General features: G+C 48.0%; 1 protein-coding gene across 3 annotated transcripts in view; it reads left to right on the forward strand.

The window, feature by feature from the left end:
- The window catches only part of GTF2B (general transcription factor IIB), a 32379-nt gene extending 9470 nt beyond the window's left edge, over positions 1-22909 (forward strand). The window contains exons 2-7 of one of the 3 annotated variants that reach the window (XM_073571492.1): positions 17502-17602; positions 18435-18568; positions 19694-19840; positions 19948-20077; positions 21021-21302; positions 22533-22909. In XM_073571492.1, coding sequence (XP_073427593.1) covers positions 17502-17602; positions 18435-18568; positions 19694-19840; positions 19948-20077; positions 21021-21302; positions 22533-22666 — 928 coding nt within the window. In that variant the 3' untranslated portion in view covers positions 22667-22909. Of the gene's footprint in view, positions 1-17501; positions 17603-17836; positions 17908-17927; positions 18030-18434; positions 18569-19693; positions 19841-19947; positions 20078-21020; positions 21303-22532 lie in introns of those variants that run through there. The other 2 variants (XM_073571494.1, XM_073571493.1) reach the window with 2 other exon arrangements.
- The last annotated feature ends 413 nt before the right edge of the window (positions 22910-23322 follow it).

Here is a 23322-nt window from a genome sequence, read left to right on the forward strand (position 1 = left end):
GGTTGTTGGGCTGCCTTTTAAGGCTTCCTGACAGGCTGGCATTGCTGTTTAACCACTGCTCTGCAAACTGCTTTTTTAAAAGCAATCCAATCTCCCTTATCCTCTAGTCACTTTTGTCACAGCTGTGCCATCGAGCCTGTGACATAGCGCTCAGATATCAGTGGTCCTCACACAATCCAAAAGTGTCCAGTGTCTGCAGAAATTCAAAATCTCCCTTATCCTCTAGTCACTTTGGTCACAGCTGTGCCATCGAGCCTGTCACATAGCGCTCAGATATTCATTGGGCCTCACACAATCCAAAAGTGTCCAGTGTCCACAAGTGTGTGCAGATATTCAAAATCTCCCTTATCCTCTAGTCACTATTGTCACAGCTGTGCCATCGAGCCTGTGACATAGCGCTCAGATATCAGTGGGCCTCACACAATCCAAAAGTGTCCAGTGTCCACAAGTGTGTGCAGATATTCAAAATCTCCCTTATCCTCTAGTCACTATTGTCACAGCTGTGCCATCGAGCCTGTGACATAGCGCTCAGATATCAGTGGCCCTCACACAATCCAAAAGTGTCCAAGTGTCTGCAGAAATTCAAAATCTCCCTTATCCTCTCGTCACTTTTGTCACAGCTGTGCCATTGAGCCTGTGACATAGCGCTCAGATATCAGTGGGCCTCACACAATCCAAAAGTGTCCACTGTCCACAAGTGTCTGCAGAAATTCAAAATCTCCCCTGTCCTATAGACACCTTGTTTTACATTACTATATAGTTTGTTGGATTTTGTCTACATTTCTACCAAAAATGAGGAAGGCTGGTGGAAGAGGCCGTGGAATTGGGCGGGGGTTGGCAGCTGGTAATGATGGTGTTGGTGGTGGATCTGATGGTAGTGGCAAGAGCAAAATAGGACCGAATGCAGGAGGTGTTGAGCCTGCGTCATCGTCTGGCTACATAAGGCCTCGAACGCTTAGTTTTCTAGGAGTTGGGAAACCGCTTTTAAAGCCAGAGCATCAGGAAAAAGTTTTGTCTTACATTGCTGACTCCGCCTCCAGCTCTATCGCCTCCTCTTCTTCAGTTGTAAAAAGTAAAAGCACTGAGTCGTCATTGGAGGCTCATGTTCATGAACCACACCTTTCCTTGTGTCCTTCACCCCAACCAAGATTGAAGGATGACGCAGGCCATACTACTGATTACTCCATGGAGCTGTTTTCACATACCATGCCTGGATTATCAAGTGAAATGGTGAATTACCCAGGCCAAGATGAATCTGACATGGAGTGCACTGATGCACAGCCGCTGATAGATGATTCTGCTGGTACATTCACTCAGAGCACTACATTGTCCTCGCAGTGTACAGAGCCAGATTCTGACCCTGATGAGACTCAGGTGCCCCTTCCCGCACACTATACCACCATACACGGTGACACAGAGGAAGGTGCACATGACATAGAAGAGGAGGTGATGGATGACCCAGTTGTTGACCCAGATTGGCATCCATTGGGGGAAGAGGGTGCTGCTTCCAGTAGCTCAGATGAGGAGCATCCACAGCAGACATCGACATCGCAACAGCTGTTATCTGGCAGGCCCGGAGCACTCCAAAGACAGGTTCCAAACATCAAAAGAGTTGCTGGACAGCTTGTCCAGAGGGTCAAAAGATCACAGCGTGCTAGGCCGCAAAATGTCTGCCAAAGTAGGAAGAGTGCAGTGTGGCACTTTTTTGACCAAAATCCTCATGATCAGGCCAAGGTTATCTGTAAGAAGTGCGCAAAGACCTTTAGCCGAGGGAAAAATCTGAAAAATTTGAATACCAGTTGCATGCTTAGACATTTAACCAGCATGCACTTGCAAGCGTGGACACAACACCAAACCTCAAGTGCCACATGTGCAACTGATCACAACGAAGGTAGTCAGCAACGCTACATTGTTTCCCCCACTGTAAGCCCACCGGTTAGCACAGCAGCAAATGTTGAGGTGTCGTTGCAAGGCCACAGCAGTCAGGGAATCCCACTGTTATATCAACGAAAGACTGATTCTAGGCCATCAGAAAGAACACCAACTCCATCACCATCATCAACCCTCTCTCAGTCCGCCCTGTCCACCGCTACTTCCACCATATGCAGCTCTCAAGTCCAGCTCACCCTCCCAGACACTATGAGTAGGTCAAGAAAGTACTCAGTCTCTCATCCGCGTACACTGGGTTTGAACGCCCACATTGCCAAACTAATCTCGTTTGAGATGATGCCCTTTCGGTTGGTGGAAAGCACAGCTTTCCGCGAACTCATGGCCTATGCAGTACCACGCTATGACCTACCCAGTCGCCACTTCTTCTCTCGCAAAGCCATCCCAGCCCTCCACCATCATGTGAAAGACCGCATTGTCCATGCACTCAAGCAGTCAGTGAGCGGAAAGGTGCACCTCACAACTGATGCATGGTCCAGTCGGCATGGCCAGGGCCGTTACGTGTCCATCACTGCGCACTGGGTTAATGTGGTGGATGCAGGGTCCACAGGGGACAGCGGTGGTGGGACAGTGCTGCCTAGCCCACTGTATAGGAAACAGTTGGCTGTAGGCGTTCGACTCCTCCTCCTCCTCCTCCTCCTCCTCCAGAAGCGAAAGCTCGTCCACAGAGCGCAGTCGTACGAGCACTCCATCTGCAGCTGCCACTATTGCACACGAGGTGTCCCCCTATCGAGCAGCTAGTGGAAAGCGTCAGCAGGCTGTGTTGCAGATGATGTGTTTGGGCGACAGACACACCGCAGAGGTGCTGGCCGAGTACTTGAAGCGACAAACTGAGTCATGGCTGGGTAGTGTACATCTTGAGGCAGGCAAGGTAGTTAGTGATAACGGCTGTAATTTTGTGGCAGCCATAGCCCTTTCAAAACCTTGCTTGGCTCACACCTTGAACCTGGTGGTGCAGTGCTTCCTCAAAAATTATCCGGAGTTAACAGCCCTGCTCCAGAAGGTGCGAAGACTGTGCGCGCACATCCGCCGGTCGCCTGTACACTCCGTTCGTATGCAGAAGCTGCAGCGATTGCTCCACCTTCCCAACCACCGCCTCATTATCGACATTGCAACAAGGTGGAACTCCACCCTGCACATGGTGGAGCGGCTGTGCGAGCAGAGGCAGGCCATAATGCATTTGTGGGAGGATACACGGCCAGGCACTTTGAGAGCAGACATGGAGTTGACAGGTGTGCAGTGGTCGAAGCTGAAAGACCTCTGTAAAGTCCTTCAGTGTTTTGAGGAATGCACACGGCTGGTAAGCGCAGACGACGCCATCCTAAGCATGAGCATCCCACTTATGCGTCTGCTCATGCAAACTTTGACGCACCTTAAGGAGCAGGCGTCTGCAGCCAATGTTGATGAGGAGGAAGACCTCTCCTGGACGAGGTGGAGGAAGAAGAGGAGGAGGAGGAGGAGGATGATGGGGATGATTACTTAGGGGAGGAGGATGCATCTCGTGGGGCAAGTGAAAATGTTGGCGTGACAAGGTCTGGTACAGGGTTTGTGCGTGACTGGAGGGATGTGGATTTGCCAGAAAGTGCTCCTCCAACCAGCACTCGCAGTGCATCATTGACACCGGGAACATTGGCCCACATGTCAGATTATGCCTTGCAGATCCTAAAAAGGGACCCACGCATTGCCAAAATGATGAACGATGACTACTGGTTGGCCAGCATCCTGGATCCACGCTATAAAGGCAAATTACAAAACATCATGCCACAGGAGAACCTTGACCTAATATTGGCTAATAAACAAGCAACTCTGGTAAATCGGTTGCTTGAGGCATTCCCAGCACACAGCAGCGGTGATGGTTCTCACACGAGCCGTACGGGCCGGGGGCAGCTTGGCAGAGGTGTTCGTGGTGCACACAGCAGAAGTGGCGTTGGAGACGGGTTTCATGACAATGTTGTGGACTGATTTTTCAAGTACCGCTCACACAACTGGTAATACTGCATCGATGGAAAGTGACCGGAGACAGCAGTTGTCAACTATGGTTACAAACTACTTTTCCTCCCATATCGATGTTCTCCCACACAGGTCATTCCCCTTTGACTATTGGGCCGCTAAACTGGACACCTGGCCTGAATTGGCACAATATGCCTTACAGGAGCTCGCTTGCCCAGCTGCAAGTGTGCTATCGGAAAGAGTCTTCAGTGCAGCTGGATCAATCCTGACAGAAAAAAGGACCCGTCTGTCAACCCAAAATGTGGATGATCTAACCTTCATTAAAATGAACCACGCATGGGTTTCCAAGGATTTTGTCCCACCTTCCCCTGATGACACATAGGGTGACAGAAAAATGGCTTGCTTTGGTCCACCTCTTCCTGGGACTTGACCTATTTCACCTTTTGCATCAGCTGAATGTCCAACATCAACATATGCCACTTTCTAAAACTCCCTAACTGTGCTGCCTCCCCCCCCCCCCCATGGCCGGGGTCACCACCTAGCGCACGACACCGTGCGAGTGCCGTTGCCCTGGACAGGTGGGTAGGCCGACTCTTGGGCGCGGGCACTGGCACAGGGTCCTTCATAGTGCAATCAAGTGTCTCTGACGGTGGTGGTGCACACCCGCCGTCAGACACACCGCCGTACTTTGAGGGGCCCAGTGCCAGTACCGACGCCCACGAGTGGGCCCCCCATGCTTGGGCAGGGCCCCAGCATTTGCAATCTTTACCTCTCCCTGCTCCTCCGCTGTGTAGTCTGGGCCGTCAAATCCTTACTGTGCCTGACACCGTCTGAGCCTGCCTCCTGATGTATAGACATATATTTTGAATGTGTACGCTATCCATACATGTTATCCGGGGATTCGGTACCCTTTCTAACCTTTGTGCAATCACGTGCAATCCATACTGGGCCTAACACCGTCTGAGCCTGCCTCCTGATGTATAGACATATATTTTGAATGTGTACGCTATCCATACATGTTATCTGGGGATACGGTACCCTTTCTCACCTTTGTGCAATCACGTGTAATCCATACTGGGTGTGAGAACGGCTGGCGAGCTGTTAAGCAAGCTACAGCACCTGTGGTTTGCACACGTAAGTTTTTCATTTTTTCAGGAATGACGGTTAGGCCTAATTCCGGAACTGCGGTTGACCTGCACTTACTGGGAAATCATTGTTCGCGGGTAATAATTGTAATCAGTGATCCCCATCACTAATGTTGTTCAGCGGGTTATCTGCACCTGTAAGCGACAAACGCTGGCCTTTTCAGTGTAGCGCACATGCAGCCACGGACATGTAAGGGCATGACACACCAGTTATTGGCCAATCTCATGTGCCAGAGCCGCACGTGTCCCTCTAGTAAGCCGGACTCGGACCGCGGGGCATGACGGAGTCTCGTTCGTTAACGGAATTAAGCTTGCAATGTGTGCATCTGTTCTGTAGCTGGCATGGTTGAGGTTTCCCAGGTGGAGTCGAATTTAACCGTAGGCTCCACTCCTGGTGGTGCCCTTCTGGACATTCCTTTAAGGTTCAGCTTTGCAACCATACTGCCCACGTAAAACAAACACTTTGCCTTCATGAACGCTGTTTGGAGGGTCATGACTCGTGGGAATAATGCCGCCCAATCAGTTAACCTGCTAGAGAGATCCTTCGTTGCTCCCAAGCATGACATCACACTCCCTAGGAAGAAGGTAATGCCACTGTGGTGACCGTACTCCTGGGGGCGACACAAGTGCACTGATGCGCAGCCACTGCTCGATGAATCTGCTGGTACATTGACCCAGACCACTACATTCCCCTCGCACGCTACATGACCTGAATCTGACCCTGATGAAACTCAGGTTACCCTTCCCATATACAGTTCCATCTTACACGGTGACAAAGAGGAAGCTGCAGATGAAAGTGCAGGTTCGGCCCACCTGCCATCAGTCACACCACCGTACTATCAGGGGCCCTGTGCCAGTGCCGTCGCCAACGAGTGGGCCCCCCCTGCTTGCTCAGGATCACAGCACTTGCAAAGATGAAATACTGTGCAGTGAGATGGAAGATGGGGACGACGAGGAGTCCAGACAAGTACAGGGATTCCCTAGCGAGGAGACTTATTTGATTGTTTTCAATGTTGGGACAGCAATTTTTGGGGAGCACTATACTCTGGAGAATGATAGATGGGGCCCACCATACACTGGAACATTCCAAAGGTGGACATCAGACACTGGAGCAGCATTTACAGGGCCCATTATACACTAGAGCATTAGAAATGGGGCCCATTATGTTTGGAGCATTATTTGGGCCCATAAGACAGTGGAGCTTCATCCATGGGGACCAACATATACTGTAGCATTATGTGGAGCTCATCATATACTGTTTCAAACATTATATGGGACCAATGATTCTGTATGGAGAAATAGATGGGCCTCTTCATGAGATGTAAAAAGTGAGGTATTTTTCATTGTACTATACCGCTATTTCTCTGCCGTATCGGAGCATGATGAGTTGTGGTATGTGTTAAAGGGGCGCTCTTTCGCCCAGGGCACATGAAAACCTGCAGCCAGCCCTTCCCCCCCCCCACAACTTTAGCCAAATAACCCCCATTTTTCAGTGCGTAACTTGTATTATGAAGTTAATTAAGGTTGACAAGCTTAAGTAAGAAGAATTGATGCTTTTGGCATTCAAATGGGCACTGTAGGTGTGTTTCCTGTCCACCACTCACTGCCGACTTTTCTTCCCCATTGACTTACATTGGGTTTCGTGTTTCGGGACGACCCCGACTTTTCCCTATAATCGGATGATCTTGCTCGACCCGACTTTTGGAAAAGTCGGGTTTCACGAAACGAAACGCGACCCTAAAAAACCAAAAGTCGCTCAACTCTAGAAGGCACGTGTGTTATGATTTGGCAGTTGTTGGACTGAGGCCTCAATGTCTATCGATATATGGCTTACATGTGTGTAATGGAGTTTTCTGACACAGGAAAGATGTATATCTTTGTACTGTGTTAGCCATTAAAAGGTATCAACCACTGAGGACTCTCAATTCTGAATATTTTTGGATTTTTCTGGTTATTTGTAGTCTCTTGCACTGGCACCTTACAAATTATGAACGGATTGCACCATCTTGTGTTAATTTATATAATGGCATGCTGATGTTGGATACTTAGAAAGATTCTTTGAATGCCTTTATATGTATTTATGTATTTGTTGTTTTATTTGATAGATATTTATACGGATGTATTTGGTAATTTTTTTTATACCTATTTAAATTAATTTATTTGTGCATTTGATAGGGTCCAAGGTTTTCAGTTGTGCAGAGATATTTTGTAGCTGTATATCTGCTGCGATATATCTATTTAGAATTTTAGTAAAAGCCTCTACTTTTACACTCTTCAGTACCTCCTCTTTCCTGTTAATTTTAATGTTTTATTTAATCATTCTGGGCCTCTGACCTTTCCTGCGCACTGCAGTACTTTGCTCTGCCCTCACCAGTGCAGATGAGCACCCCTGCGCAGGAGCGTGGTGCGGGGAGCCTGTGAAGCAAGCAGGAGGGCAGCATCGCAAGAAGTTTGGGGGGGGGGGCGGCTCTACCAGACTAAGACCGGTAACACCCATCAGACCAGACTGCCCCCCGGGTGAGTATAATAAAACTTATTATTCTTCTCTTGCCGGTCGGCTCGGGGGGCTTATCTACAGCATTATAGAATGCTGTAGATAAGCCCTGAAAGGCGGTGGCCATATCTTATAGCGGCCAAGAGAGCTGACAGGTTCCCTTTTATAAGGCTTTTCTGTACTAATTTTGATGACTTATTGGAGTCCGACACTTCTTGGCCGTTTATCGCTTATCCTATTAACATGAATCTGAAAATGGACGCTACAGAGTGTGGAGTTGTGCTGTATTTATCTCTGTACACCGTTACATCCAGCCATAGCTGATTGTGGGGGTGCCAGAGGTAAGACCCCCCCCCACTGATGTGATAGCAAAAGCCCTTAGGATTATTTATTAATGACAACCATGTTTTCAGTCCAAGTGTGGTCCATCAAAACATCAAGTTGCACTTGGACCAATGTTCTATGGGGCTGTTCACTTGTTGGATTTTTTATTTCTATTTTGCTTTTACCAAGGCAAAAATCGCAGTGACCACTATTTATATCAGATATTTGGATCACACTCAGCCATGTAAGTCAATGAGTCTGTGGAAAACATCAGACTGCGCTCGGATGACATGAGTGTGGTGTGATTCTCATAGACTGACAGAATGGAGAATTTTTTTTTTCTTTCATCTTCTCCATATCCGAGGAAATCAGGTCACACTGATTAGAGTGTGATAAGCATAATTATTCTCTTGGATCAGACTCTAGCCTAAGGGTCCTGTTTCACTTAGCGACGCACCAGCGATGCCGACAACGATACGACTTGGTAAGGATCGCTGGTGCGTCGCTAAATGATCGCTAGTGAGCTGCCACACAGGAAGATCTCTTCAGCGACGCAGCAACGATCCAGCGATCAAACACAGCGATGCGCGCTGGGCAGCAGGATGCCGCCAACGAAAAAATGGGCCAGGACATTCCTGCACAATCAGCGATATCCAGCGGGGGGGGGGGGGGGGTGCAGGTCGCTGCTGCGTGTCACATGTAGTGAGATCGCTGTTGCATCACAAAATCGGTGACGCATTGGCAATCTCGCTATGTGAGACGGGGCCTTAAGGATCAGCGATCAGTGACTAGGTAATGGACAACGCCTTTAATTTCTTTGTGTTGTATACAAAAAAATATTCTCAAAGATTGGAATAAACTTTACCTTGTGGTCAGCGACTAATATATTGCACTGAGTACAGTGTAGAGAGAAAGCTTCCAAATTACAGCATTTATTGTAGACTCCAGCACATCTACACTGAGCCGTGTGCCGACTGTTGTATGAAAACTTTTTTTGGGGACAAGTTGTAGTTTGTTCATTGTCGTAATCAAAATAGTGCTATGAAATGGTGAAGAGAGAAAATGTAATTCTGCCATTGTTTTGGTGTGTTTTTTGCTGATGTTGGTGCCACTGTACGCACACAATGGCAACCAGTTCATTTAGGCTGTGTGCCCACGTAGCGATTTTTAAGCGTTTTTGCCGCGATTTTCGGCGCGAAAACGCTGCGAAAAACGTTTAATAATCGTGTACAGAATGCCCCCCATGCATTCCTATGGCATTCCGCACATGCTGTGCTAATGCTGCGCTTTTTTCCGCGGCGGAAACGCATCGCGGAAAAAATCGCAGCATGCTCATTCTTTTGTGCGGAATCGCAAAGAATTGCCGCGATTCCGCACCCATAGGAATGCATGAGAACCGCTTACTTCCCGCATGTGGCTATGCCCACCATGCGGGAAGTTAAGCATCTCATGTGCAGTTGGTACCCACGGTGTGGAGGAGAGGAGACTGTCCTCCAGGCCCTGGGTACCATACCCCTGTAAAAAAAAGAATAAAAAATTGGGGTATATTTACCTTCCGACGTCCCGCGCTGCATTCCCGGCCTAAGCGTTCCCAGTAATGCCTTGCGGCACGGTCCTGTGATGACGTAGGTCTCGCGTGACTGTAGCGGTCTCGCGAGATCGCTATAGCAACGCGAGACTACATCATCACAGGTCTCACAAGGCATTACTGGGAACGCTGAGGCCCGGGATGGCAGCGCGGGACGACGGAAGGTAAATATACCCCGATTTTTTTTTTTTTTTTTATTTTTTTTTTAGCATTTTAACGTTCTAGCTTTACTATTGATGCCGCATAGGCGGCCTCAATAGTAAAAACCTGATCACACTTGTCAAACACTATGTTTGACGAGTGTGACCAACCTGTCAATCACTTTCCAAGCGATGCTTGGAAAGTGCTTGAATATCGCACGCGAAAATCGCGGTAAAATCGAGGTGAAATCGCGCGGAAAAAAATGCGTGATTTCTGGGAAGGAGTCCGGTTTTTAGTGAGCGTTTTAAAACGCTACGTGGGCACATAGGGCATAAAAAGATTCCCTTTAAGGCTATCAGCTGCCACCACTGACATCACGGGGCTTATCTACAGTATTCTGTAATGCTGCAGATAAGCCCCCGATGTAACCTGAAAGACAAGAAAAACACGTTAGATTATACTCACGGGAGGGGGCGGTCCAGTCCGATGGGTGTCGCGGTCCGGCGCCTCCCATCTTCATACGATGCCGTCTTCTTCCCTTCCTGTAGTAGCTCTGGCGCAGGCGCACTGCAGTATTCTGCTCTGCCCTCCCGTGAGTATAATCTAAAGTGTTTTTCTTCTTTTTCAGGTTACATTGGGGGCATATCTACAGCATTACAGAATGCTGTAGATAAGCCCCTGATGCCGGCAGCTGATAGGGTGACAGATTCCCTTTAAATGTCATGAACAGAAGTGTATAAATGGTTAATCGGCAGCTATCGGCGCCAATTTCCATCATCTGTTCTATAGCACAGCCAGGGACGCTGCACACTCTGCTCCTGAGCCCACTCTATACACTCGCACCCAATGTAGGACTTGTTGTTATGTCATGGGCAGGGTACGTCACTTCCTAATTGCAGACCTGTTTATCACGTGGCCGCAATATACTGTGCTCATGGTAAACTATAAACGTGAAGATTTGAGTGTAGAGTCAAGGTGTTCTCTATATATACATATAATGTATAATTGCTACTAGATTTTTTTGCTGTCAGTGAATAGAGCTATAATTTGCATTCCATGGTCTAAAACCCTGTCCTGACCTAACAATATATATTGTGTATGACTAAGATGGCTGTTGTGTGGAATCTAGAATAGCAAGAGTCCAAACAATATCCGGCACTCGCATCTTCATAAGAATTACCGTATTAATCCAGTAGTATAAAAGGCGCAATAATGGCTGAACACAAGAGAACAAAAATTTTTTTTACGTTTTTGAAATGCACTGATATCGTACCCCCCCATACTTGTATATCTTCTGAAAATGAACACCTTGCACACTGTGGATAAGCCACTGATCACGCTACTTTCATGGGCTCTTTTATGCTATTGTACCCAAGTGTGTATAAGTCATGTTTAAAGGGGGTTTCCACATTCAGGGAAATAGACCCAAAGTAAAATACCTAAAGAAAGAAACCTAGCAGCAGGTACTCTTCTCTCTCCCCAGGTTCAGCACCTACACTCTGCTTCTGCTCTGGTCTGTCTTGTGGCTGCAGCAGTGACAACACATCAACAGCACACATCACTGATGTAGCTGAGCCGCCAAGCTAAATGATGTGTACTGTCGACATGATGTCACTGCTGCAGCCACACCGCTTCTGTAGCTGAGCTGCCGTGCTGTCGATGTGATGTAACTGCTGTAGCTGAGCCGCCGAGCTCTGTGATGTGCGCTGTTGATGTGATGTAACTGCTGTAGCTGAGCAGCCGAGCTCTGTGATGTGCCCTGTTGATGTGAGAGAACTGCTGTAGCTGAGCCGCCGAGCTCTGTGATGTGCGCTGTCTGTGATGTAACTGCTGTAGCTCAGCCGCCAAGCTCTGTGATGTGCGCTGTCGATGTGATGTAACTGCTGTAGCTGAGCCGCCGAGCTCTGTGATGTGCGCTGTCGATGTGATGTAACTGCTGTAGCTGAGCCGCCGAGCTCTGTGATGTGCGCTGTCGTTGTGATGTAACTGCTGTTGCTGAGCTTGGTGATTTGCGCTGTCGATGTGATGTAACTGCTGTTGCTGAGCTTGGTGATTTGCGCTGTCGATGTGATGTAACTGCTGTTGCTGAGCTTGGTGATTTGCGCTGTCGATGTGATGTAACTGCTGTTGCTGAGCTTGGTGATTTGCGCTGTCGATGTGATGTAACTGCTGTTGCTGAGCTTGGTGATTTGCGCTGTCGATGTGATGTAACTGCTGTTGCTGAGCTTGGTGATTTGCGCTGTCGTTGTGATGTAACCGCTGTAGCTGAGCCGCCGAGCTCTGTGATGTGCGCTGTCGACGTGATGTTGTAAGTAGGTGGCGGAGAACCTCATTGTAACCCCTCTCCCTCCTGTGTGGTACCCAGATGGAGTACATATGAACAGAATACGTGTACTGTGAAAGGTTACTGTTGTATTGCACTGTTATGTATTATTGTGCTGTTTGCAATGTCATGTGTAATGTTCTTGTATTCCCCCACTGTATGTACTGTTGTAGAGTTAGGGATATCAGGGGTTAACTTTGTGGGCTGAGCCAGCAGCCTTTAGGGAGCAGGAAGCTCCTGCTTCCAGGTCAGAGCCTGGGCACCATTGCCCAGGGCAGATGCTCGGCTGCAGCTGGGAGCCTTGCCAGAACCCAGAAGGGGAAAGGGTGTTGCCCTGGACCTTTGGGCAGAGCAATGGGCACTAGTGCTACCTAAGTGCCCCGCCGAAGGGACTTCAAGCGTCCAGATTTCGGCATATGGACTACCTCCTCGTTCGGCCGCTGTGGCTGCTGTCGGTACGACTGTGGACGTTGTTATGGAGAGAGCAGAAAGTTGTACTTTATTCATCTTTTATTGAACTGTTGGACTGCAGCTGTGCCTGGGATTGCGTCTGTCCTGACCATTTCTGTACAAGCTGCTGGGGTGTAATCTGACTGTGGCTTAGTTGACTCGGCTGGGACTACCACCCCGGGCCACCTTGTTACACGATCATCGCTACATCAAAATACAGACTGGGGAAGAGAACCTGCTCTGTTTGGCATTTTGGTATAGTTTGGGATCCACTTTCCTGACAGTGGCAATCCCCAGTTTAAAGGAGTTGTTCACTATTGACAACCCCTTCTTTAAATACTATATAGTCCCCAGTGTCAAATGAAAACGATTGGTGCTTGCCTCTCCAACAATGCTGGCGCCAAGTCTCTTGTAACCTTAAATCTGAGCAATGACTCTGAACGCCTGACAAAAATAAAAGTAGAAGCCGAGCAGAGATTATACTTGGCACTTATGTCTCTACTAAATCATCAAAGCTACAGAGGGAAACCCTTTGATCTTCACGTCACGTGGCCGACAAATGACCTGATTATATACAGTTATTTACAGCTCCCCCCCCCACCAGGAAAAACAAATGTATATTCTGCTCCCTGGCTTCATACAAGGGCTCTGAATATTCCACCTAGAGGGTCAATACCGGGGTCATGTAAAGGGTGAGGAGGGCTCACCCATTGCCTTCCAGCAATTGTTCTAGGATGATGCCCCCCCTTTCACATATGTTTGTGGCGAACGTTTGTGAATAGAAAGGTGGGCTGTTCCCAAAATAAGTCCTATGAATAAGAGAACTCGCTGACTGCAGGAGGTCCGACTGAGAACAGGGCTGTAGTAATGTGGCTCTGTGGAGGTGGAGTATGTGCACACTTGTGGTCTATAGGGCTGTAGTAATGTCGCCCTGTGGAGGTGGAGTATGCGCACACTCGTGGTCTATAGGGCTGTAGTAATGTGGCCCTGCGGAGGTGGAGTATGCGCACACTCGTGGTCTATAGGGCTGTAGTAATGTGGCCCTGTGAAGGTGGCGTATGCGTGCACTCGTGGTCTATAGGGCTGTAGTAATGTGGCCCTGCGGAGGAGGAGTATGCGCACACTCGTGGTCTATAGGGCTGTAGTAATGTGGCCCTGTGAAGGTGGCGTATGCGCGCACTCGTGGTCTATAGGGCTGTAGTAATGTGGCGCTGTGGAGGTGGAGTATGAGCACTCGTGGTCTATAGGGCTGTAGTAATGTGGCCCTGCGGAGGTGGAGTATGCGCACACTCGTGGTCTATAGGGCTGTAGTAATGTGGCCCTGTGAAGGGGGCGTATGCGCGCACTCGTGGTCTATAGGGCTGTAGTAATGTGGCCCTGCGGAGGTGGAGTATGCGCACACTCATGGTCTATAGGGCTGTAGTAATGTGGCCCTGTGGAGGTGGAGTATGCGCACACTCGTGGTCTATAGGGCTGTAGTAATGTGGCCCTGCGGAGGTGGAGTATGCGCACACTCGTGGTCTATAGGGCTGTAGTAATGTGGCCCTGTGGAGGTGGAGTATGCGCACACTCGTGGTCTATAGGGCTGTAGTAATGTGGCCCTGTGAAGGGGGCGTATGCGCGCACTCGTGGTCTATAGGGCTGTAGTAATGTGGCCCTGCGGAGGTGGAGTATGCGCACACTCGTGGTCTATAGGGCTATAGTAATATGGCCCTGTGGCGTATGAGCACACTCGTGGTCTATAGGGCTGTAGTAATGTGGCCCTGCGCAGGAGGAGTATGTGCACACTCGTGGTCTATAGGGCTGTAGTAATGTGGCCCTGTGGAGGTGGAGTATGAGCACTCGTGGTCTATAGGGCTGTAGTAATGTGGCCCTGCGCAGGAGGAGTATGCGCACACTCGTGGTCTATAGGGCTGTAGTAATGTGGCCCTGCGGAGGTGGGTATGCGCACACTCGTGGTCTATAGGGCTGTAGTAATGTGGCCCTGTGAAGGTGGCGTATGCACGCACTCGTGGTCTATAGTGCTGTAGTAATGTGGCCCTGTGGCGTATGCGCGCACTCGTGGTCTATAGGGCTGTAGTAATGTGGCCCTGCGGAGGAGGAGTATGCGCACACTCGTGGTCTATAGGGCTGTAATAATGTGGCCCTGTGAAGGTGGCGTATGCGCGCACTCGTGGTCTATAGGGCTGTAGTAATGTGGCCCTGCGGAGGTGGAGTATGCGCACACTCGTGGTCTATAGGGCTATAGTAATGTGGCCTTGTGGAGTATGAGCACACTCGTGGTCTATAGGGCTGTAGTAATGTGGCCCTGCGGAGGTGGAGTATGCGCACACTCGTGGTCTATAGGGCTGTAGTAATGTGGCCCTGTGAAGGTGGCGTATGCACGCACTCGTGGTCTATAGGGCTGTAGTAATGTGGCCCTGTGGCGTATGCGCGCACTCGTGGTCTATAGGGCTGTAGTAATGTGGCCCTGCGGAGGAGGAGTATGCGCACACTCGTGGTCTATAGGGCTGTAGTAATGTGGCCCTGTGAAGGTGGCGTATGCGCGCACTCGTGGTCTATAGGGCTGTAGTAATGTGGCCCTGTGGAGGTGGAGTATGAGCACTCGTGGTCTATAGGGCTGTAGTAATGTGGCCCTGCGGAGGTGGAGTATGAGCACTCGTGGTCTGTAGGGCTGTAGTAATGTGGCCCTGCGGAGGTGGAGTATGCGCACACTCGTGGTCTATAGGGCTGTAGTAATGTGGCCCTGTGGAGGTGGAGTATGAGCACTCGTGGTCTATAGGGCTGTAGTAATGTGGCCCTGCGGAGGTGGAGTATGCGCACACTCGTGGTCTATAGGGCTGTAGTAATGTGGCCCTGTGAAGGTGGCGTATGCGCGCACTCGTGGTCTATAGGGCTGTGGTAATGTGGCCCTGTGGAGGTGGCGTATGAGCACTCGTGGTCTATAGGGCTGTAGTAATGTGGCCCTGCGGAGGTGGAGTATGCGCACACTCGTGGTCTATAGGGCTGTAGTAATGTGGCCCTGCGGAGGTGGAGTATGCGCACACTCGTGGTCTATAGGGCTGTAGTAATGTGGCCCTGTGGAGGTGGAGTATGAGCACTCGTGGTCTATAGGGCTGTAGTAATGTGGCCCTGCGCAGGAGGGAGTATGCGCACACTCGTGGTCTATAGGGCTGTAGTAATGTGGCCCTGCGGAGGTGGAGTATGCGCGCACTCGTGGTCTCTAGGGCTGTAGTAATGTGGCCCTGCGGAGGTGGAGTATGCGCACACTCGTGGTCTATAGGGCTGTAGTAATGTGGCCCTGCGGAGGTGGAGTATGCGCACACTCGTGGTCTATAGGGCTGTAGTAATGTGGCCCGGTGGAGTATGCGCACACTTGTGGTCTATAAGGCTCCTTGGTGACGTACCATGGAGCTGGTTATAGACTTGAGATGGCTGGCTGTATTTTGGCAAGATCGGATGTCTTGTGATGGTCATGCATGGAAGCTGAGCATCAGATCCCCCATAAATGAACGACCTCTGACAATGGACTGCAGATTAAATATCCAGAAAACCCCACGCCTGAAAGCTCCCTTCAGGGCTGCCTGTAAGTGTGCTCCTTGTCCTTTGTGCTCATTCTGGTAATCCCCTGATCTAGGTGTAAATGCCGCCCCCCTATTGTAGGTTGGGAACCCTGAGAATTCTCTACAGAGATACAAGAATATCTTCCATTCATCAGGGAATCCCTGTGGCCTCCGAGGCCTGACCGGTGACTGCATGTAATTGCAGTACGGCACGTCATTTAACGCTACTGAAATATGAACCAAAATGCAAGTCAAAGGGAGTAGCCCAAATGTGTAAAATGTCAGGGTGTGTGCCTCGCTCTAGTGCCTTTGTCTGATTTTACAGATGTAGGCAATAAGGACACATTCTTCTGTGTTATGACTGGGTGCAAGCAAAGTGCGGTATTATTAGATTCCGGTATTTCAGGAATTGGGCAGATTCGGCTCCTGTGGACATGGCGTGTATATCGGTAATAGGTGATAGCAGTGCGGTGTACAGTGAAGGGTCTGACAGATGCTGCATGCTGGTGCTGTACTCATCCAGTAGGAAATGTAACTTGGAGCGGTGTTCACACAACCAATCTGCCACTCCGGCTTGTCATGGGGATAAAAATTCCCTGTTCTGCCAGTCGGCGCAGGCTGCAGCGGTCGGGGCCCCTTGTCAGTAATTATCTCCTAATCTGTGGATAGGTGATGGAGTTATAACATGTCCACAAGATAGCTGATTACTAGTGATGAGCGCAAGTGGCTCGGTGCTAGAATCTGCCCAGGGTTCTCTGGTATGCACAGAGTATCGCGGGTGCTCGAGTGACATGTTTGCGTCCCTACGGCTGTTAGACAGCCACAAAACATGCTGGAATTGCCTTACATATACTGGGATTCTCTGCGTGTTTTTTGGCTGTCTAACAGCCTTGAAACATGCCGCTGCGGGGACTCTGTAAGGAATCACTCGAGCACCCACAACTCTCGGCGTATACCCAAGGCAAACTCTAGTAACGCGCCCTTGCGGTCATCACTAGTGGTAAAATTAGGTTATCAGAGAGGTCTGACTGCTGGGACCCACACTCATCGCAGAACGGGGAATTTTTATCCCAATCTCAAAATGGCCGAGCAGGTTGTACAGCTGACTGCTGCCCGTCTGTTCTCTGGGCCTGCCATCCATGTGCCCCATAGATGATGAATGGAGTCACGGTTGAGCGTGTGCATTTTGGCTTCACACTGTGGTTCAGAGCATTTCAAAGAAAAGATCTTGGTGCAGTCACTGCAGCCGGTCTCTGGTTCATGCAGCTCAGGCAGCATGAATCTGAGGAGTTCACTCTAAATTTTGACTAGGCTGTGATCGCACATAATGCTAACAGGAATCTGGGAATTGTTAAATGGTGGAATACAACAATTTACTAACATGTCAGGAGAAATGTGTCCTCCTCACTAAATGCAGGGCTTTGAGTCTGTCGGTGTCATGGAAATTGAGGAGTTGGAGGTTTGGCTTACCGACTCCACAGCCCTGACTAAATGCACCTGTTACTGTAGGTATGCAGTGCACCTTTTTTAATACCCAAAAATTAACATTGTTGTTTCCTTTATTTTTCTTCTTTAGTGTGGAACCGAGAGTGACTTGTCCAAATCATCCTGATGCCAGTTTGGTTGAAGACTATAGAGCAGGGGACATGATCTGCTCAGAATGTGGACTTGTTGTAGGTAAGATCTGAAGATTATAGAGCAGGGGACATGATCTGCTCAGAATGTGGACTTGTTGTAGGTAAGATCTGAAGATTATAGAGCAGGGGACATGATCTGCTCAGAATGTGGACTTGTTGTAGGTAAGATCTGAAGATTATAGAGCAGGGGACATGATCTGCTCAGAATGTGGACTTGTTGTAGGTAAGATCTGAAGATTATAGAGCAGGGGACATGATCTGCTCAGAATGTGGACTTGTTGTAGGTAAGATCTGAAGACTATAGAGCAGGGGACATGATCTGCTCAGAATGTGGACTTGTTGTAGGTAAGATCTGAAGATTATAGAGCAGGGGACATGATCTGCTCAGAATGTGGACTTGTTGTAGGTAAGATCTGAAGATTATAGAGCAGGGGACATGATCTGCTCAGAATGTGGACTTGTTGTAGGTAAGATCTGAAGATTATAGAGCAGGGGACATGATCTGCTCAGAATGTGGACTTGTAGGTAAGATCCATATAATGGGGGGCAGCAAATATCACAGATCAATGATGGCTGCTTCGGGCCCGTATGGGGACGGGAAGTGATATTGTCTATTCAGTCGCCGCTGAGGCCTGAGATTAGCTGCAGTGCTCAGGTGACTGGAACAATGAGTTATACAATCCTATGACCTCTTGTTCCATTCACCAGACTGCTACAGCCAATCACAGGCCTTAGTGGTCCTGTGGATGAAGACCAATAGTCGTACAGACCACCCAAGTGGCCATGACTGGACCCATGGAGGTTCGAAAAACCAGAAGGTTGCGTTTTTCTATTTCTGCATCTCTGGAGTAAACTCCTGTTTATAACTTCAGGTGATCGGGTTATTGACGTTGGCTCTGAATGGAGAACCTTCAGCAACGACAAAGCTTCCAAAGATCCATCTAGAGTTGGAGATACCCAGAATCCTCTTCTAAGTGGTGGAGACCTGAGTACAATGATCGGGAAGGTACCTCTTATGGAATATGTCGGCTTCTAGGAGTATGCATGGGGGGGCATATTGGTATTGTAAATTGATGTATTGTTCCACTCAGTGACCACCTGAAGGCAACACTACTTCCCCAATTCATCAAGACCAGATATTTTTGTCATCAGCCTTGATGAGGGGGCTCTGTGGAGTCAGACTCTGCTGATTCATGAAGAGGTACACGCTTGTGTTTCTGTCCAGCGGTGTGCGCCTCCCTCACTAAGCCAGAAACCTTGCTCTTTTCAGGGACTGGAGTAAAATTCCTGGCTTATGGAACGGCACACCTAGTCATGAATTAGATGAATCATAGAATGTTAGAGTTGAAAGGGACCTCCAGGGTCATTGTGTCCAACCCCCTGCTCAATGCAGGATTCATTAAACTATCTCAGACAGATGTTTGCCCAGCCTCTGTTTCAAGACTACCGCTGAAGGAGAACTCACCCTCTCGTGGCAGACTGATCCACTGATTGATCACCCTCACTGTCAAACAGTTTTGTTTTTTTTTGTAACATTAAAGCTTTATCTTCTCCCTTTCAGTTTCATTCCATTGTTTCTTGTGTTTCCATGTGCAAATGAGCATAAGGATGATCCATTCTACACTCTGACATCCCTTCAGATATTTGTAGACAGCTATTAAGTTTCCTCTTAGCCTTCTTTATTGTAATCTAAACATTCCCAGATCCTTTAACTGTTCCTCGTAGGACATAGTTTGCAGTCCACTTACCATCCTAGTAGCTCTTCCCCGAACTTGTCCAGTTTTACAATGCTTTTTTAAAATGAGGTGCCCAGAACTGGACACAGTGTTCCAAATGACGTCTGACCAAAGAGGAGTAGAGGGCAATAAGGACATCATGTGATCTACACTGTATGCTTCTGTTAATACATCCTAGAATTGTATTTGCCTTTTTGCTGCTGCATCACACTGTTGACTCATGTGCAGTCTGTGATCTATTGGTATAGTCTTTTTCACCCGTGCTGTGGCATCATATCCCTGCACATTCCCTGTCTCGCTCTAGCTCCGCCTGTTTTGTTGGAGCTACACTAAACTAATGTGAAAATGCCAAAAACCTAAAAAGTCATTCATATCTTATGTATTTTTTGTCATAGGGAACGGGTGCTGCAAGTTTTGATGAGTTTGGAAATTCCAAATACCAGAACCGTAGGACGATGAGCAGTTCAGACCGCGCCATGATGAACGCGTTTAAGGAAATCACCAATATGGCAGACCGAATAAACCTCCCACGTAATATTATAGTAAGTCAGCATCTGATAATGCCAAGCGTGAGCACCAGAAGTATCCAAGTATCTCTTCTCTAAAATACTTTATATTCTTTTTGTTTAATTTTTGATTTCTTTTAAAGGATCGGACTAATAATTTATTTAAACAAGTTTATGAACAGAAAAGCCTGAAGGGTAGAAGTAATGACGCCATAGCTTCCGCATGTCTGTATATTGCATGTAGACAAGAAGGGGTACCCCGAACATTTAAAGGTAACTCTGCCGTACCAATATATAGCGCTGCTTGGAATTGTGTAACTTGTTCATGGCTCTTGTCTAAGGTTTATGATGATGATGGTTGCCACAGTCTCACGTCACATGTTGCAGAAAATTCACAGAAGTGAGTATTGAGGTTTCCCTATACAGAAGATAGAAGGTGTACAAACACTTCACAGCTTGTCCAAATATATTGGGCTCTAAACCTCCTGTGGTCCCAGCTGTGGGTGACCCCCACTGATTGCTCACAACACTATCATAAAGCGTTCTCTTCAGGAAAGTGCATGCACAGAGCTTTGACCACTGCTCATCCAGATGCTGAACGCTCCTGCTTCTCTTAAAGTCAGAACATCAGTGAGGTTTGGGGCCCAAACTTGCAGAATCTACAGGATGGGGTGCTGAGACCCCTGCCTATTTGTGGGACCATGGGTACACTTAGAACATGGTAGATGTGCTCATATCTTTTGAGACAAAAGGCATCAGGCTGTCATACTTGGTGACATTCAACCAGGCACAACTTTTTTTTTTTTTTTTTTTAACCTTTTCTCTTCCCTTGATAGATCCCAGTAGGATCACTCCAGCGCTGCAATAAAGGACACTTTAGTGGTGCTTTAATAAACCAATATGGCTGCACTTCCCAAGTAAAAAGAAAAAGGGAAACATAGATAATATATTTTAATCTGCATGGACGTTTTCAGAAAGCTGTTCCGCCAGATAGGTGGCAGCTGCCTTTGCTGCCCGCTTCACTCCTGGGCACCAGTAATAAACCTCTGTCCTCGGTGCCATTGTCGCCTTCTGTCAGCGGTTTAGTTTCCTTGTTGTGGAGGGGGGTCCTGTTCTCCCATGTGGCCATATCTGATGCTCATTATTTGCTGGCATTTAATTAACTTGCTCTTATGGACGGACTACAGTAGTCTGACAACTGATATTTACTTTGTAGAAATCTGCGCTGTCTCAAGAATCTCCAAGAAAGAAATTGGCAAATGTTTCAAGCTGATCTTGAAAGCTTTGGAAACAAATGTGGATTTAATTACTACAGGAGACTTTATGTCCAGGTTCTGCTCAAACTTGGGCCTCAGCAAACAAGTGCAGATGGCAGCTACTTGCATTGCACGCAAGGCTGTGGAGCTGGACTTGGTGCCTGGAAGAAGTCCCATATCGGTGGCAGCTGCTGCCATTTACATGGCTTCACAAGCATCTGCCGAGAAGAGAACGCAGAAAGGTTAGTAAAATGCTGCCGGGGTGACCGTCCGCTGCTTGGAGACCCTCACTCTTGGCTTGTATACACTGCTCTGGGGGGGATTGCTGAAGGTTGGTTTTCCCGGTGATGTCTGGTTACATGTGAATATACAGGTACACAAATCAATGGGCCTGATTAATACAGTCGGAAAAGCAGAAAATACACAAGTTGCGTGGAGAAGCGCAGTGGAAATATCATGACTTTTGTTCTGAGTGCATGCAATCTCACATTCCTTACATCTGCGCAGATAAAAAAAAATTCACTCAGTGAAAAGCAGGCACTGTGGCTGCAGAAACATGAATTTTTCATTAAAGGACCCATCACATGGTCAGAAGTGGGCAGTTTTTGCTCTCGTCTTATTCCCGCTGCTCGCGTGTGCATGCAATTTTTTTTTTTTTTAAAAGCCCGATCCATTAAATAGTGCAACACCTTAGAAATCTTAATCCTTGGAAAAGCCACAGGAAGGTTTTTAGCTCGCATTTTTAAAAAAATCTGTAGTAGTAGAAATGTAAAATCTCCAGTATCTACTTACTGTCCATATATTTGCCTTATACTTTTTAGTTCTATAACGCACTTGTGTTCAGCCCTACATTTCCAACTTCACGCAGAATACCAGTACAACTCTGAGGACGCAGGCCGACAGCCGTATAAATTGGATCGGACCGCAGGGCACGAACTGGCCGGCCGCTCTCTACCTAAGTGTGGCGACTTCATGTATTTCTATGCAGCTGTCATGCTCTGTTCGGGAGAGCCGCTGCCAGTCCGTGGTCTGATCCAGCTCCAATTTATATGGCCATCTGACTGTGCCCTTATGGAAAGTATGGCCAAAATCCAACCACAATGACACAAGTCTGCATCTGCTGAGTCCATTCACACTGCTGGAGTCATACACATATTTTCATCCTGGACTTGCGTTCTCAATGGGCAGAGGGAAGTGAGATAGATGGCTCCCATATTAGCTACTCCCCACCTACATCCATCTTTGGAAATTTAGGACAGTTCTATATACAATATGGTCGTCCAGTTCCTTTGGGATTCTCAAATTCACCTGTATATATTTTTTTAAATCTGTGTATTGGCCAAATTTGTTGTGCATTTTTGGTACCCTCACCTCTTCCAATCCCCCAGAATAAACTAATGTTTCCTGTCTACATGGTCATGATGCACATGAAGTCGTTGTACACTTACCAAATGCGTGCTTCCTTTTCACAGAGATCGGTGACATTGCAGGCGTAGCTGACGTAACCATCCGACAGTCCTACAGACTCATCTACCCCCGGGCTCCCGACTTGTTCCCTGTGGATTTCAAGTTTGACACGCCTGTTGACAAGTTGCCGCAGTTATAAGATGCGCCCCCCCCGCCATGCGATTCTGGAATAGTCGGCCCCTTTTGATCACGGTTTTATTTCAAGTTGATGCAGAGACGTCAAGTAAAACTGGTGCAAATCTGCAGCAAGTCTAATAAAACATTCCAAGCGTTTTCTATATGTATATATCACAGCAGGTGAAATATTTAAGATTTGAACAATGGCGTGATTCTTTGTTTTGCATACATTGTATACGGACTGCTAATAAATACTTTCCAGAAATTCTTCCTAGTCATCCTTTAAGAGCCAGAAGTGCAGCTTCTGGCAAGTTGTGGACCAAGGCGGTTCATGGTGACATTTCGCTGCATTTGTTTTGCGCCTTTTTACTGTACATTGGAACACTGGACTTGCTTCTTTCATTAATGCAATTTTCTATTTAACTTTTTGTATTTGACCTATTGTAACTTTTTTTATGGACTTTTTTCCTTTTTGTAATTCTCAACACCTTACGGTCACTTATTGGTGAACACAAAGTCCATGTGCACACGTAGTGGATGGTGCTGTGGATTTTTCTGCGCAGATTTGGAAAAATCCACAGGTCAAAAGACCTGTGGTTTGACACCTGGACAATGGAGCAGGTGTAAAACCGCTGCGGATTCCGCACAAAAGTGAAATGCTGTGGATTTGAAGCCGCA

The sequence above is a fragment of the Dendrobates tinctorius genome, unplaced genomic scaffold, assembly GCF_039654945.1.
Source record: "Dendrobates tinctorius isolate UK_male_01 unplaced genomic scaffold, ASM3965494v1 ptg000029l, whole genome shotgun sequence".
Lineage (NCBI taxonomy): Eukaryota > Metazoa > Chordata > Amphibia > Anura > Dendrobatidae > Dendrobates > Dendrobates tinctorius.